The 16,391-nt window shown below is 41.4% G+C and overlaps 4 protein-coding genes across 5 annotated transcripts in view; 3 read left to right on the plus strand and 1 right to left on the minus strand.

The window, feature by feature from the left end:
- The window catches only part of LOC143357373 (uncharacterized), a 33,994-nt gene extending 31,411 nt beyond the window's left edge, over window positions 1-2,583 (plus strand). Inside the window, exon 8 of one of the 2 annotated variants that reach the window (XM_076793814.1) lies at window positions 87-223. Coding sequence is in view for 1 of the 2 variants with exons in the window: in XM_076793813.1 (XP_076649928.1) it covers window positions 87-315 (229 nt within the window). In the remaining variant the exon portion in view is untranslated. Of the gene's footprint in view, window positions 1-86 lie in introns of both variants that reach the window. The other variant, XM_076793813.1, reaches the window with a different exon arrangement.
- A 1,911-nt stretch (window positions 2,584-4,494) lies between these two features.
- Window positions 4,495-11,013, plus strand: LOC143357526 (lipopolysaccharide-induced tumor necrosis factor-alpha factor homolog). The gene is made up of 4 exons (XM_076794082.1): window positions 4,495-4,645; window positions 9,447-9,556; window positions 10,050-10,194; window positions 10,334-11,013. The coding sequence occupies exons 2-4, from the start codon at window positions 9,460-9,462 to the stop codon at window positions 10,434-10,436; spliced, it is 345 nt and encodes a 114-aa protein (XP_076650197.1). The 5' UTR covers window positions 4,495-4,645; window positions 9,447-9,459; the 3' UTR covers window positions 10,437-11,013.
- Window positions 11,014-11,059: 46 nt separating this feature from the next.
- On the minus strand, window positions 11,060-12,552 carry Awd (nucleoside diphosphate kinase). The gene is made up of 3 exons (XM_076794081.1): window positions 12,338-12,552; window positions 11,661-11,762; window positions 11,060-11,593 (listed from the first exon to the last, which is right to left on the minus strand). Exons 1-3 carry the CDS (start codon window positions 12,464-12,466, stop codon window positions 11,354-11,356), a joined length of 471 nt encoding a protein of 156 aa, XP_076650196.1. The 5' UTR covers window positions 12,467-12,552; the 3' UTR covers window positions 11,060-11,353.
- Window positions 12,553-13,608: 1,056 nt separating this feature from the next.
- On the plus strand, window positions 13,609-15,838 carry LOC143357444 (solute carrier family 66 member 3). The gene is made up of 5 exons (XM_076793947.1): window positions 13,609-14,128; window positions 14,215-14,387; window positions 14,450-14,672; window positions 14,764-14,884; window positions 15,247-15,838. The coding sequence occupies exons 2-5, from the start codon at window positions 14,242-14,244 to the stop codon at window positions 15,378-15,380; spliced, it is 624 nt and encodes a 207-aa protein (XP_076650062.1). The 5' UTR covers window positions 13,609-14,128; window positions 14,215-14,241; the 3' UTR covers window positions 15,381-15,838.
- The last annotated feature ends 553 nt before the right edge of the window (window positions 15,839-16,391 follow it).

Consider the following 16,391-nt stretch of genomic DNA (forward strand, 5'->3'; position numbering starts at 1 on the left):
AGTTGACCCGCCCTGTAGAAATGAGAAGCAGCCAGGAACCTATAAATGGTTGGGCACCTGTACTAACACCAGACGAACCGTTTCAGGTTCTCTTCGGAGATTGGGGATCGAAGATCGCGATGCTACGAGAACGGAGGTAGCAGCACGAGCAGCAGCAGCGGCAAGAGCAGAAAGATCAGCGAGTCGTTGAGCTGCAGCGAGCCGGACGAGCAGCAAAGCGCGGCGGCGTTCATGCGGTCCAGATGGACCTCGTCGTTTCGCAAGCTACTGGGCCGAAAGCCGAAGAGCAAGTCCGCGTCCGATCGTTCCTCGTAAAGAAACTCGGAAGACTGAGAACCGCGTCGAGGCACCGTGCACGAAACACGTAGTGCGAAATCACCGTGAAATTTAGTGCCCCCACTCCCTCCTCTTCGCCCTCTGTCTCTCTCCCTCTATATTATATATATATATCGGCCTCGGTCCATGAAAATCGTCCGCTTTGATCGGTGAGAGAGCACCGTCGAACATTCCTCGCGAGTACCGTCGAGAACGTAGATACCAATCCGACAACTGCCAGCGTATTGATATATTCGCATCGCGAACGAACCCTTCCTATAGCTAAACCGAGCGGAACTGGGGTCTGTAGCGCGCGTGCGCCGCTGAAACAGGACAACTGGGCGTGTCGAGCACCGCCCATTAGCCTCGGAACGCTGCCATTGGTGCGCAAGCAGAGCTGTTGCTTCTAAAAGTGTTTTCGATTGGCCGCTACAGTACTTTCTGGATACTCCTCCCATCAATTTCCTAGCTCCGCCCACCAGTTTCCTTTAGCTCCTCCTACAAACTTCGAATTCGTCAGGCAATACTGTTAGCATGTACGATAAAATTTGCTTAGCTTCTGCATGAACTTCTCCAAGCTCCGTGCGCTAATTCTCTGTAGCTCCTCCCACGAGCTTTCAGCACGTTCTTAACTCCGCCCACTAGCTCCTTCTAGCTCTTCCTATAATGTTCGAGTTAGCTGGACAATTCTTTGACCATCGAAAATAAATTGGTTCCAGCTTCCACGCCAATTTTTCTCAGCTCCGCCCACTAATTCTTCCTAGCTCCTCCCACGAACTTTGAGCATGTTCTTAGCTCCGCCCACTAGTTCCCTGCAGCTCGTTCTACAAACTTCGAGCTCGTTGGGCAATTCGCTTAACGTATACAATGAATTTATATTAGCTTGTGCGCGAAGTTTTCTCAGATCCGCCCACTAATCCTTCTTAGCCCCGCCCACGAACTTTGAGCATGTTCTTAGCTCCGGCCACTAGTTCCCTGTAGCTCGTTCTACAAACTTCGAGCTCGTTGGGCAATTCGCTTAGCGTATGCAATGAATTTATATTAGCTTGTGCGCGAAGTTTTCTCAGATCCGCCCACTAATCCTTCTTAGCCCCGCCCACGAACATTGAGCATGTTCTTAGTTCCGCCCAGTATATCCCTCTAGCTCCTCCTACAAACTTCGAGTTCGTTCGGTAAAGCTGTAGTTATTAATATTCGAGAACGCGTGAACGACCACAGATTTCGAGTGACACTCGATAGATACTTTTCCTCGCAAATGATCGTCGTTCTCCGATCGTTTTACTGATAGGTTATACTGTCCGTAGGTGATAACAGTTTTGGCCAATTCACGTTAGCCAGATAAAAGATCACGTAGGAATTGAATTTCGGGAACGGTTATCGCGAACGAACGATCGATCGAATTGATTCCGGTGCGTAACGATGTTAATATCGCGTATTTGTAGATGGAAGGATACGTTAATTGATATTAAAGTTCGAAGTGAAATTTTTAAAACGACTTGTTTCCGATTCGATGATAAAACGACGTTTATTGTTCACGTGACACGTTTTACGTTGTTGTCTTTGTACTGTTGTTGTTAGGGTGAGTTGTTGTCTTAGCCAAAGAACATAGTACTGTGCGGTAAGGGTACGTACGTTTGAACGTAATTAGGATAATTGGACGACCGTCCGGTTCTCTCGATAGATCGCAATGTTATCGAACAATGTTGAACGGTACGCACCTTCTTGCTGGCGTCGAGTGGAATTTGGAAAGCATTTGTTCCCCCAGCAAATTGTTGTCCAAAAAGGGATTTCCATGTTTTTGTATACAACGGTATTATACGCGTGTAGCGTTAATACCAAAAATAGATCGTGTTAACTCGAGAGAGTTTCTCGAACGAAACGAGAGTCGATTAGAGCGGGAATTGAACGGTTGCATAGGACTAATTGAACAGAAGCGAAACGCACGTGGATCGCGTGATTCAGGGTAAACAAAGAGCGGGAGCAGTTTTGTGTTTGGTGTCGTTACAGATTAGTTTACCGATCGCCTCGAGCGAGCATTTCGATTTCTGCTGGGTTCCTTCGTAAATTACGCTCGTTAACAGATTTATCGCATATTTTGTATATATTTTTGTATTCTATTTATGATTCGGACGGTATAGTTCTTACAAATTCACGGAGGAAATTGTCAAATTGAAACGACTGCCTGAATATACCTTAAGTTTTGATGCAACAACAATCGTGGAAACACTTAGCGTAAATAAATCATCAAATATAGATGAAATACTGCAATATCGAGTTGTTTATTCGTTCTCCATCGACGACTGTAGATGAAAATGTTATCAGTTTATACTTTCGTACCACATAGAGTAGCGAACCCGATTACTGTGGGGGTGCCAATTACTGTGCCTATATTAAGTATACTTATTTTTCGAAATTATGATTAAGGATTGAAAAATATTATTAAGAGTGGTTTTAATACCCAGCGGTACACCACAAGGTGAGTAAATAAAACATTGACGCATTCCTACTCGTCATAACTGAATACATATCATTCATCATCGCGCCTTAATCTTATCTGTCATTCGTAATAACGCACATATTCAATGTATTTATGTCAGCTTCTCATTCATACAGCTGATTGTCAGTCTTCTGGATTAAGAATTCTCGAATTCTTTAAAAAAATTCCTTAGAAAGGAATCTTTAATTCCTTACATCCCCTTTAACACCTAGTTGTCAATTTATAGAATTCACTAAGACATTTTCTATATTTATACGGAAAACTAATTTACATAATCAAGATCACAGAGTTCTAATCGCAAAACGTGATCATTATCCACTGTACGTTACAGGTTTCGAAACCGCTTTCCGATTATCGGTATCAACAAGATATTATTTTCTCAGTAAGCAACTTCTACGGATTTCCGCCGAAATACGCTATAGATATATGTGTATGCTCAACATAGTCATTGTAATCGTATCGTACGTTGTTTCTCTGTCGCGCCTGATATTACATAAACTTCGTCTCGTCAACGACAATAACGCACAATGCTCGCTGTGTTCGCACTGTCGATGACTAATTCGATTTCACGGGAAAAAACGCGAGTGCGTTCGAACTCGATTTCCTCCGATGTATCACCGTGCCGAGACTTGTTTTCGCAACATTGATTTCTAGGGGTCAATTGTTTAGCTCTTTTAATCGACTGGGTTATCGCGGATTATTAATAAAATATTAGCGTGGCAATCGGATGAATATTTAATTCTAAATGCTCGCATAAACGCGACACGGGAGAACGAAACGAAACGGTACAATACAATAAAGCGAAACAAATTATCGATCGCAGATTCGCGATAAGGTAGAGTGACTACATTACCGACAAAAAGTGGTTTTACATGCCTCAAGTTTTCGTCCTTATATTAGGACATTTTGTCGCTGGTAAAAGGGCTCGTTCTAAAGAGGAAGGTCCAATCTAGCGCGCGCTGGTCAGGAGCTGCCGAGATTATGCAGATATTTGGTAATATAAGCGTTAGAAGTAGGCCAAAAAGCGACGATGGGCGTGCCGTGGGATCCAAGCATTTTTATGCCATTGGATGAGTTTTCTGGATGAAATCGAGAGCAGCTAGAAAATATCTCCAGCTACAAATTGAGCTATATCTTGTCTCGATTCTCTGCGAAATAAAGCGAAAAACTTGAAGCACGTGTCTGGCGTCAGAATTCGTAATATCGATAATGGATAGCAAAAACTGTGACGTCGGATCAAGACCAAGACGGATCTTAAGGCTGTGAATGGAAATTGTTAACACTTTGAACGCCAAACTAGAAACCCCAAAGATTCCATAAAATCGAAGTAAGTCATTTAATGAAATAAAAATTGCAAGAAATTAAATGTACGATACTGAGTAATCCTCCAACTTTCTCGCATGTTACAGATCCTGATTAAGTCTAGTGCAATGAATATATCAACGTAAAAATTCATTTTAAAACCTGCAAAAATAATTCCGCCAGCCAAATATGGCTGACGCGGCGTTCAACGTGTTAATGAAAAAGTCACGTGATTATCCCGGGCCCTTAAAACGCAGCATTTCCTTCGGGGAGAGAACGCAAGGGAACTTACGTGTCCCGGTGGAGTGTGGGTTTACAATTCTGAGAACCGCGATTCGAAACGGCGACGACCCCCCACCTTTCGGCGTCGGGGATAGCGTGCGCGGCTATATAGAAAATTTGAGCAGCGAGAAAGAGATTGCGAAGAGAAGTCGCTAGTCGGGGATCGTGGGTTCTACCATCGCGACGGCGTGCCTAACTTGTCCACGAGACCAGTCGCGTATATAGTGTGTGCATCGTTCGCCGCAACAGGTACGTACGTGTGCATGTGCCGTTAATTTTAGAGCCTAACCGGTGCCGAATTGTCAACAGGAAGCGAATACGATTTCCTCCTGTTCGACGCCGATCCGTCGATACACCGAAATAAACTTCGAAACGGTGGCTCTCGCACGCGTGGAAAAGTCGGTCGCCAGTTTTCCTCGCCTTATACGCCACGCGACACTTCCGGTAGCGGAAAAATCGCCTCGGTTCAAATCGTGTACAAAGACAAAGTTTATCAGAACCGGATAGTAATTCCTTGGTGGATCGATTTATTTTGCAGATAGCACTGAAAAGTGATTTCGAAGTTCGGAGGGAGGAATGTTGTCGGTCTGTTTCAAGCAATAAATTCTCAGTTTTGTATTTTCGGACCGTAGGTTGGAGCACAGTGGTGTCCTTTCGGGAACCAGAACGTTTGCCTAAGTAAATATCGGCGAATACCATCCGCACTGCGTATCACCGTCAACGTTTGTGTAACGAAGCATTTTCGAAATTCCAACCTTGCAACCACGATCTATTTTCGAACAATCTATTGCCGGAATATTTGTTGCAGAAAGGAGTGTTGTACTCTGACAGCTGTACGGCCTGAAACCGAGCAGTGTTTGCTCTTCGCGATAACGGTGTGCAGTCGTTTCGTTAGTCGAACCGTCTCGTGTAGATTAAAATTAGTGTCGCAAAGATTCTGACACCGATAAACTCGAATGCAACGCGCTACCTGAACTGTGCACTTCGAATACGAACGGTAGCGTTAACGCGTCAATGTCAGAGGCCGAGTAGGTGTCGGATTCTGTAAAAATAGCGGCGAAAACAAAAGCGTAGAATCTGTGGGCGAGCAAAATATTTTCGTACGTGTTCGGGATCGTTAAGAGAAATCATGCGCGAAAGAGTAGGGTTGCGATCCCTACGTAAGGTCGTAGGGCGTAGAAATGATGGGCGCCAGGACGGGCAAGCCAGACGGACGATGGTATAGCACGCAAAGTTTTCCCTCGAAGTGCGTATCTATGCTAATTAGTATTCCACCAGTACAGGATGCCGCGAAACCCGCGGAAGATTACACACTGTCGTTGCGTCATTCCGTTTACTTTTTATTTCTCTCGCGCGACAGTTTTTGTTCGGTTTTTCCTGTTTTCGCGGATCTCGTCTATCGATTTGTCCGAGCTTGTTTATCCTGTTTCCCCTCCACGTCCATCGTTCCATCGAGGCTAATGGTTATCGGTTTTTCCGCGTGGCAATACAATCTTCCAAAAAATCTCTTGCTGCATCGAAGCAACAACTCCGTTTGCATTTTTGAATCGCCGGGAAAAATTACGGATGCAACGGCAAGGTTCAGGAGCGTCATCATTCCTGTTTCGTACAGGACAATCGCCGTAGCCGTTGTCCTCGAATTCTCTAGATGTCCAGCCGGGTGCGTCACTGTCGGCGAAAAAATAAAAACTGGTTTCGGCGCTGCGTTTTAGGTACAATAAAATAATACAATAATGAATTCTCGTGTTTCCTTCCCGGGCGAGTATTATAAAACTTTATTGAGCTTGTAAAGACGCAAGAACTGGCCAATCTGATCTCTCCAAAGTTGAATACAGAGACAATTCATCCTTTGCCGCTGCACTGCGAAATGCATCTTATGACCAAGATGGGCAATCTTGAACCGTGAAAAAATCCGAACGATCTAACAGAAGAGTGCCGACGCGTTTTTCGCGAAAAAATACTACTAAAGGGAGAGATCCATTAGGTTCCCACGGAGGGCGAAATATTTTCGTTGGCCTGAGAAAAGAAATTCTAATCGGGATGCAAGGAGGGAAAATGTAAGATCGCGAATGGTTGGACTTATCAGCTCGAAACCGCGGCGCACAGTGGTGGCAAATGGCCAAAAAGCGGCAAAAAATCTGTAAAAACGAAACTATCCAACGAATTTGTTTGAAAATTTGTGGAGACATTGCCACAGGTACAACGCTTATTTGGCAAAAGAAAATTTTGTAAAAAGTTGTGAACATTAAGTAATATGGGCTAATCGAAAATCTCTGTTTTCTGCCCATTTTTTATTTATGGAAGCATACAACAAATCCTTTGATAGATTTTGGTCTGGAACTAATCGTTTTGGCAAGGTGTAATATTGATCTAACTTTGTGCAAAAAATCATGAGACCCTACGAGACCCTTTCGCCACAATTTAAGTTTAAACATCAACTTTCAGAATTTCCAAGAGTGAATTCCACGGCCAAAGCATCTCGAAGTATCTCATGAAATTTTGCACAAAGCTAGATCGATATTATAACTTGCCAAAACGATTAGTTCCAGATCGAAGCTATTCAAAGGATTTTTTGTATTCCTCCATAAATAAAAAATGAGCGTGACGCAAATAGGCTTCAGGTTAGTCCATATTACTTGATGTAAAACAACTTTTTTTGGAAAATTTTTTTTGCCAGTTAATAGTTGAAGCCATTTGCAATAACCAATATGATTTGTAGACCCCTAAGTATTCATTTATGGGCGGAGTAATTACATAACTATCGCACAGAAAACTGACGAACTCCCAGGAGCGTAGAAATGGTTATTTACCATGCGTGTATCTCCGTAAAAAAAATTTTTTTCAAAAATCTGACTGGCACATCATGCACGCACTATTAGACTATGCAAACACCATTTTTTTTTTATAAAATGGATTTTTTGCCGCCTTGGCACCACTGTGCGGCGCTTCCGCCGCACGGTATCGGATTTAATGAATTTCAAACACGCGCAATGTTTGCAGGGGTGTAGAAACGCGAGGCTCGTGTACAATAGCGATCGATCAGCGATAAAATCGTATACGTACGGACGAGACCGCTCCCTAGTTCGAGAAACATTTTTACGAGTGGGTTGCTACAGTGAAGGCAGAAAGCTCGGAAACGCGACACTTGTTTATCCCCTTGTATCTTATCGACCTGTTATCACCTGTATCCTTGGTAGCGCTCTCGAGAGAGAGATAACGAATCTCCGATGTGTTTCAGGGAAAAAAATTCGATCGAACATGTCCGACCGATCGGCGATTGGTCCGATCACATCGATCGAATTGACCTCGCCGATATGATCGTGTTACGGACTGCGGACATCCTGCATCCTTTTTCCAACCGTCTTATCTGCAGGATGCTCGACGGTTTGCCGAATTTATCTCGGGCCAATTAACACCCACGCCCACGCCGTTGCTATGGTCACCGGGATTTTTGTTAACGTGGCTCTGAACGCTCTTCCTTTCCAAAATATTGACTTGCTCGCAGCGAAAGTTTATGAAAACAACTAGCACGCGTAGCATTTCAAACACCGTTGTTTCTCAATTGAATTTCATCATTCAAACGATCCACTTTCTCCGAGCCTGTTCATCGAACCAAAAGTACCCTGAGCAGGGCATTGTCTCTAAAGAACTTTCGATACTAGAACAAATCGTTTACATCAGAATTATTCAGCGTCTGCCCGGCATCGGCGGGCGCCCTTGCCCGCTAATTAGCATCAGCAGCTCTGATTTGTATACTGATTTATTATGAAACACATTGCCGTCGAGCTAAATACGACTTTTCGCAGCACATTGTTTACGTATTCTGCAAATTTCCACCGTAAGAAGGAACAGCACTCGAGAACAATAGAATAGTATCAATGATTGTTGTAAATTGCAGAATATGTTGGGTAGTAATTATTACTTAACACGACGAACCGACGGAAAAGAAAAACTGCAGTAATTCACAGAACACGTTGGATAAGAATATAAAAATTTGTACGATAAGTCTATTGTATTATCTATTAGTTGATTGTGCGCACAACGGGATAAGAGGATTGCGGCATATTTTCCGGACGCTCGACGCTAATTGCAGCTGATAATTCGACAAACCCGAAGGGTGACATCAGTGTCGAGATGCAACATAGCGGAAACTCCATTTGTTGCATCAGTCTAGTTTTCCCGTTGAAATTAAATCTGGCCACAATATACCCAAGATAACGACGGTGTGCATTACATTGCACAAGAAACTTGCCGAGCAATAGTAATAACAGCAAGATCTGCGGACTGAAACTTCTGTATTTGAAAAATGATTTTTAAAAGAATTAGAATCTCCAATTTTTGCAACTTTGATACACGGTCTGATTTTCTAAGGGAAATATAATTGCAGATTATTCCAGAAAATAATGGAATAAATTTCCTTGTCCAGGCGTCTGTTATATTGAAAATTACATACAATCCAAGTCAATTCAGCGTTGCCGTTTTCATGGAGCAAAATTTGCCATACATTTGTAATGCTTGGTAGGTTCGGTGTCGAAGAATGTGCGAAAGGTCGAGAAACTCTCCGATCGAGGCTTCAGCACAGAACCGCGTTTACATTTCATTAGAAAGTCGAATGAAATGCATAGGTGACTGATCTGGTTATCCTAGTATCCTATTTGCTCGATTATGTCTACGCGAAGCCCCGTTCGTCAACAATACGACACATAGAGCAATCAAACGCATTTTGCAAAATATTTTAAGCATGCTGTCGTTGCTCCGCAGGTTGCAACCATAAATCCGGTGATATGGAACGATGAGTCACACTGCTCTATCGTAAACTCGATTAGTCATTAATGTTATATAAATCGGTACATAAGAACTATACAGTCAACTGTTATCAATGTTTTTTTTATCACGCTCACGTTCAAGCACGCCAGCGCGGCGACCATATTGCGATCTTCCTTTTCTTCGAGTAAAACAATTACCGTACACATTCTGATAAAAATCTCGCGAAAGCTGAATGTACTTCTCAGACGTTCGATTTTTCAACGAGTTCGTTTATTTCTTTCAGATAAACATTCGCCATGGACAAGGGAATGTCACCACCCCCACCGGGTTTCACAACAGCACCACCAGTAGGAAGTTATGGTCCTCCACCAAGCTATAATGACGGACAGCCAAGTACGTGAATGATATCTTGTTAAAAACAAATCAACGGCTTTGCTACTTCCTGCTGATGAAAGTCTTATCAAATATCTTCGATTATTAATACTCGCGGGAACGGGATATGCCCAAAGGATAGTGAAAATCAAATTTTTGAAAGATTTGAAAAAGAAACTAAGTAGGTACTTAGCAAAGATTAATTGGAGCTTCTACGGCAAGTTCATTTTGAACCAATTGTAGATAGCACCGACGAATAATCCAGAAGCCGATGAAGCGCAAATGCGCGTAAAACGAATTATGGAAACCTGACCCGACGACGTTTTAAAAAATTTGATCCGTTCTTTCGACGTCGATCATACTTATCGCACTGGGTCACCAATTAATCAAATAAAATTTCGAAAGTGGAAATATCCGAGAAACGGATATTTTCGTCTTTCTGATTGCAGAAAGTAGCGATTTGATAAGATATAAAAGATTGTCGCATTGCTAAATTCGAATTTTAACGTTGCAGATGTGGTCATCGTAGGAGCTCAACAATTTGGACCCGAATCGCAATCGATGACCTGTCCCCATTGTCGTGCGCAAATTTCAACGCGAGTAGAAAACGAATCCACCTCGAAAACTCACTTGTTTGCGCTACTTCTCTGTGTATTCGGGTAATTATGTTACTAAAAGAAGAAAAAACGATTCGTTACGATAGACGCGTCGTTGCAATTTGTTTCTGGAAACGGAAATCATTTGTGACTTTGCTCGGAATTGTTCAGGAGATCTAATTGAACTCATGTGTGATTGCAGATTATGGTGTTGCGTCCCCTGCCCATACTGTATTAACAGCTGCATGACGCAGATGCACTACTGTCCAGCGTGCAACGCGTTCCTAGGGAAGTGTGATAATTAATTCTACACCGATGTACACCAAAGCATTAACGACGAGGTTCGTGGCGTAATTGCGTGAGCAATTATGACGCAGAAACGAAAAAAAAGTCTTTCTCCTGCATCGACCAGCAACAATTTCAAGACTAGTCGAAAATTTAGACACATACTAACTAAGAAATGTTGAATTTTTTCGCAAGACGCACACGTACGCTGCACGAACACAGCACATTTATATGAACCATGTTACATTTCAGCAACGTAACAACGTTAAGTTACGCAACAACGTGCATTTACTTTACCGATTTCTTTCAAGAGGTCGGGAATTCATTCGTTCATTTTCTGATAGCTAGTATAACTATTTAAAAGTACTATAAATACATAAGTATTTTTTATATATGTATATATACATATAATGTTCAAAAGAATCCGTTACGAGTCACACGAATGCCCGCCTTGCTGCCAAGAAATTCGTAGGGTTCATTGATAACTTTATCCACTTTGAATTACTTGCCACCTCGGTTGACATTAAACGACCTTGAGAGATAGATAGCTGAAATCTTCCATTAAAAAATATAGCAATTCGTTTAAAAGAATGAAAATGGACGAAGTTATTATTCCACCGTATATATATATAGTATCAAAGTATTGCTATTAAAATTGTTTATTTTTCTGACATTGACATAATAAAATACAAAACAGCTCTGGCGCTTAAATAATCCTATACCAATCAATTTATAGTGAGCAATAGTTAAACTAATCTACATATCGTTCCTTCAAGGACAATTTATATGAGTACCCGATTTATTAATCTCAAACAAATTTATGTACATTGACTCCTCTTTTTCTGTTGCTGAATGGCAGTACGCATGATCAGGACTCTATACGCAAAAGGATGGTTGTAGAATTTCGAACATTTCCTATACAATCGTCTTGTATAGTTTATTCGTAGATCCACTTCTCTGCCCAGGCAGCCCAATCAATGACTTCCTTCTTCTTCTCGTCTCCGAACCACAACTTAATTTCCTTGTTCGCCGAGTCAACAGAGTCGGATCCATGAATAATGTTGCGACCAACCTGGATGCAGAAATCGCCACGAATTGTACCGGGTGCAGAGTCTTTAGGGTTTGTTTCTCCCAGCATCACACGACCAGTCTTCACTACGTTCAAGCCTTCCCACACCTGAAAGGCAATAAATTTACTAAAGAGCTCAACTACAAATATGTTGTATTAAAAAAACGAAAATTACCATAGGCACAACAGGTCCAGAACTCATGTATTTAACTAAGCCTGGGAAGAAGGGCCTGCTCGCCAAATCTCCGTAATGTTCCTTCAGCAATTCTTCGGTCGGCTGGCAAAAATAAAATACAGTGTTTCATTGAAGCTCTTAGATATATTGAATCATTAGTTTCATCTTTAGGCTGTGATTAGTTTCATCTTTAGGCTGTGTGCCAATATTAAGTTACAATCGATCGCTTAACGATCTGTTACTTAACAGTCCTTCAACGATTTCATTTGAAACAATTCGATTATTCCTTCTCGAAAAAATAATTGAACTTCTTTTAAATATATAGTATATAGAAACATCGGAACGCTTCCGATAGCTAGTGTTAAAAAATTGATTGAAATGGAATATTAAAATCCTATTAGAAGGCTTCGCATATTTTGCGGACGATTCGCACAGAGTAAAGCTCCGTTTCGACCATTTTATCTTGACGTGTAGGATTATAATGTCACGAGGCCTGGCAACGAAGGTCACGAAAACAATTACTACATGCTAGTCGTTCGAGGGAACACGGCAGGTGTTTCCAAAAGCTAACATGCGAAAAACCGGCATATCCACGTGGCAATATCGGTACACACGTATGCACGTTTTTTTATCGCAGAGGTTAATCGAGTACCGGTTAAATAAATCGGTTTACTTACCCACACCATCTTCATCGCAACGAGTTTGAATCCCTTATCCTCGAAACGTTGAATTATCTTACCGACGAGTCCACGCTGGACACCGTCCGGCTTGACCATGATAAAAGTACGCTCTTTGTTTTCGGTCATGATTAATTTGCAAACTACTCGAGGTAAAGGGTGGTCTCGCCGGCAACTGTAGCGAAAGACTGAGAACGAAGAAGCGCCACGAGCATTCGCATATAGTGTGGAGACCACTATCGATAGTGCTATCGATCGGTGGTTATCGCTACCGAATACTATCGATAGTTACGGAGCATTATTTTTGAAATCGTGGCGCGCAGTTCTGATTGATATTTTTGGAAAATCTTCTAAAGCTGACTGATAAAGCATTACCAACAAATCATTTTATGTATTTATTGAATGAAGAGTTCAAGAGAAGAATAGTAATATGGCTGAAGGTGCCACTAAAATACCTTTCGCTCGCAATAACCCAAGAGAAAATAAAAGATCGACTATTTTTAGTTAGAACAGTAATTGGGTTTCTCATGAATATAGCCGCAGAACTTTTTAATTGAAATCTCACTAATTTGAGCCCTCAAAAATGAACAAACTCCTACGGAAAAGGATCGAAGTAGTATTTTTATTCGAACGCAAATGATTCTCGCCGTTTTTCCCACAAGACACAATGTAAATTCCGGCAAGAATCATTTGCTCCCCACAGGGGTCCGTACAGCGCCATTTCATGCAGCGGCAAAACGCTCAAACTGTTAGTCAAACGTTACCGACAGAGCAAAGCAGATTTAATAATAGTGGCGCCCCTTGTGGCGAAATGTCGAAGCTTTGGCCAGGGGTTCGTACAGCGCCATTGGATGCAGCGGCGAAACGCCCAAACTTGTAGCCAAACGTTACCGACGGTAACATCAAAAGATGATGCACGTTCTGATCCAGGCTAAAAAGATGATGCAGGTTCTGGTCCAGGCTAAAAAAATGATGCTGGTTCTGGTCCAAGCTAAAAATCAGACTAGGGGGCATCACTATACCGGGGACACTAAAATCCCGGGCGTGAGCACTCTCATTTCCTCTCTGCTTTGAATTTGCGGTTGCCTTCTCAATTTCTTTTTTTTTTCTTCAAAAATCGCCGGCAAGTGAAGTGTTAAAGAAGATTCGTAGAACAATCTGACTCTTTTGCTTGAAGTAATTATTTGTGTATTTGTTTGCATTTTTAATGGAGATGTCATCTAGGGACATCGCAACGGGGGTTATTGATGTTGTTTTAGTTGGCAGGCATGTATTGGAAAGGTCCTAGCCCAGAACTCCCCAAATGCAGATAAACACAGCACCGATGACGCCGCGGTGGTGTGGGAACGTTTCTTCGGCGAACGATTATGAATTCTAATTTGTTATTTATTTATACGTGCTTCTGTGCCCGTGATTACGCAAGTGTTAAACATTCCTGGCGATGGTCGGGGTGTGCGTAACACATCGTAAACGTAGATGTAAGACACCCACGTCCACGTTGTCGTCTGCACGTCAGCGTTAGTGGATGTGACAATTCTCACACAGGCAAGCCGTAAAAAGATTAATACAGGAAGCTGATAAAGTTGTATTAAAGTAATATTGTCACGGGCCTAGAGTCTTATAGTAAGAAAGTAACTTTCAGTCCCGTCACTGTGTAAACGTGCAACACTGCGAATTGTAAAAGCGATAGTTGAACAAAAAAAAAAATGTTCAACTCCGATAAATATAATAAAACGAAGTGTACGTAACGTCGTTGGCATATTTGTTCAAATCCGAATGATCTCTTGATACGTAAGTCTCGTTCTATCGCAAAAGCTTCGGACAAATATCATTCGTTGTAAATACATATTGTAAAATACGAATTTTGCAAACTGCAGGATCGGTCGAATAAACAATTGACAAACATGGTGCTGCAACAATTGGCAGACTTCCTGAGTCTCATAACGATAGGCATGTGTTTTATTCTGAAAATCCCGCAAATTTTGAACTTGCTCTCTGCTAAGTCAGCTGATCAGATATCAATAGTGGGCCTCTTGTTAGAATTGACAAGGTAAACTATTTGATGAATGAAAACCTGGTGTTACTCTTGCCAACATTCTTCAACTGTTTCAGTTACACAGTGATGACCAGTTATAATTACACAAACGGCTATTCTATGCTGTCTTATTTGGAATATCCCATTATCCTACTGCAAGAGTACATCCTAATTTTTCTAGTCCTGAAGTACTTAAACAAAATCAATACATTCTCTATGCTGTTCACCGGATTTTATTTTGTCACCAGTGCTTCTTTTGCACTGCAGATCATTCCAAAAATAGTTCTCACATTTCTGGCGGTCAGTCAACTTGTTAATCATTAATTAATTAGTTGAACCATTGCTCCGATATAATGCGTGTATTGATACCAAAATTTTTTACGATTTGCAGCCGATGTGCACTCCGATTTCCGTTTCGAGCAAAATCGTGCAATTGCTCGCTATACTTCGTGCCAAAAACGCGGATACAGTTTCGCCGATCACGTGGTTTATTTCTGCCTTCACGAACCTAAGTAAGTCAACGATACCGGCAGTGGCCGGTTTTCGAATTCTTTCTACCGAATTTTAAATAATTTAACACCAGGTTTACTAAAAGTGTTAAAATAAAAAGTTTTTGTAAAAATAACGAGAACGTGTCCATCCAAATTTTTAGCCATTTTTTAAAACAATATATACCCGAAGGAATAAATTTGTTGAATAATTCTTCATGGATCCATCTTCGCAATTTAAAAAATAGCGAATTAAAAATATTAGAACGCGCCCCGTAAGCCTAGTGTTAAGAAGAATTAAATTGGTAGATTATTCTTGATTGAAGAATAAGAAATTTTCATTCTCGTTCGATAAGATTTCCGCTAACATTTTTCTATGTTTACAGCGAGGGTATTCACTATATGGATGGATTCGGCGGACTCGTTGCTGCTAGGAAATTTTATCATATCGACCTTGTTAAGCTCGAGCATCATGTGCACTGCTATTTACTACAGAATGCAACCGGTGAAACGGGATTAAAAACTTGGGACGAATTCAATGTTTCCACATGGTCAATTTAGTCATATTCTTGCTCACACGAAGGGCGCGAGACCTCCGAGTCGCCGATTTAGTTTGAACTTTCTAGACTCGTAGATTTTATTCTGGCTCTGAAGATATCCCGGTTGGATGGTTAATATTAATCGAGATATTTATAATTTAAGTTTCATTACTGCTTCAAACACACAGTTGTGTCGACAGTAACGTATTTGTTAAAATTTTTTTCATTTATTTTTTTAAATTAATTGTTAATCGGTGATCCGTAGGTCTTGTTCTCTCCGAGACTTAATAGATGGCGTACTTAATGAAATGTACTCAATTTTACTCAATACTCAATCGTATTGAAGTTATGCCTAGTATGAAGAGTCTGGTTGCAAGGTTGAAGAGGATTGTTGAATAAAAACGTTACTGGGTGATTGATCTCAAACTATAACATCCTACGTCTCATGGTTATTTTTTAAAACAACTTTTACAATTTCTTTCCACCATTTTTTCAACCTCCGTTTTTTATTTCCTGCGAACTTGTTTAATAGAAAATTTTCATTTTTAGCTTATTTCCCTTCGTATTCTGAAACACAGAGAAACATAATCGGTCTTTCAGACATCATTCTATAGATTGTAGAATATGAGGAAAAATATATAGGGTGTCCCAACGAAAAGGAGCTACCAGAATATTCCCTTTACCTTTAATAACGTGAAAAATGTATTATAGTTTATGTTACATCTTACAAAAATGCGCAACGAAATCCGCACCACCTACGGGATGCCTCCGTATTTTGATTTCCTGCACAAGGGTTGATTTATAAACCCATTGGCCCCGATAGGCGACTCTAAACCCAATGGTATGAGGATGTTTTACAATTCTCCAATTGAAAAACAACTAAACCATCCCATACCCTTCCCAAACCATCCAGGATCTGTCCTCCGAGTCTGCACACAGTCGTCTAAACTGGGCCACGATGAAAAACGAGTACAATGGGTCCGAGAGTGCTC

Source organism: Halictus rubicundus, chromosome 9 (genome assembly GCF_050948215.1).
Source record: "Halictus rubicundus isolate RS-2024b chromosome 9, iyHalRubi1_principal, whole genome shotgun sequence".
NCBI classification, from domain to species: Eukaryota; Metazoa; Arthropoda; class Insecta; order Hymenoptera; family Halictidae; genus Halictus; species Halictus rubicundus.

Coding starts and splice junctions, on each gene's coding strand:
- LOC143357444 (XM_076793947.1), top strand. CDS start 14,242: ATGGTGCTGCAACAATTGGCAGACTTCCTGAGTCTCATAACGATAGGC. Junction 14,388..14,449: donor CTCTTGTTAGAATTGACAAG/GTAAACTATTTG, acceptor CAACTGTTTCAG/TTACACAGTGATGACCAGTT. Junction 14,885..15,246: donor TTCTGCCTTCACGAACCTAA/GTAAGTCAACGA, acceptor CTATGTTTACAG/CGAGGGTATTCACTATATGG.
- LOC143357526 (XM_076794082.1), top strand. CDS start 9,460: ATGGACAAGGGAATGTCACCACCCCCACCGGGTTTCACAACAGCACCA. Junction 9,557..10,049: donor CTATAATGACGGACAGCCAA/GTACGTGAATGA, acceptor TTAACGTTGCAG/ATGTGGTCATCGTAGGAGCT. Junction 10,195..10,333: donor CTACTTCTCTGTGTATTCGG/GTAATTATGTTA, acceptor GTGTGATTGCAG/ATTATGGTGTTGCGTCCCCT.
- Awd (XM_076794081.1), bottom strand. CDS start 12,466: ATGACCGAAAACAAAGAGCGTACTTTTATCATGGTCAAGCCGGACGGT. Junction 11,763..12,337: donor TTGCGATGAAGATGGTGTGG/GTAAGTAAACCG, acceptor TATTTTTGCCAG/CCGACCGAAGAATTGCTGAA. Junction 11,594..11,660: donor CTGGACCTGTTGTGCCTATG/GTAATTTTCGTT, acceptor ATTGCCTTTCAG/GTGTGGGAAGGCTTGAACGT.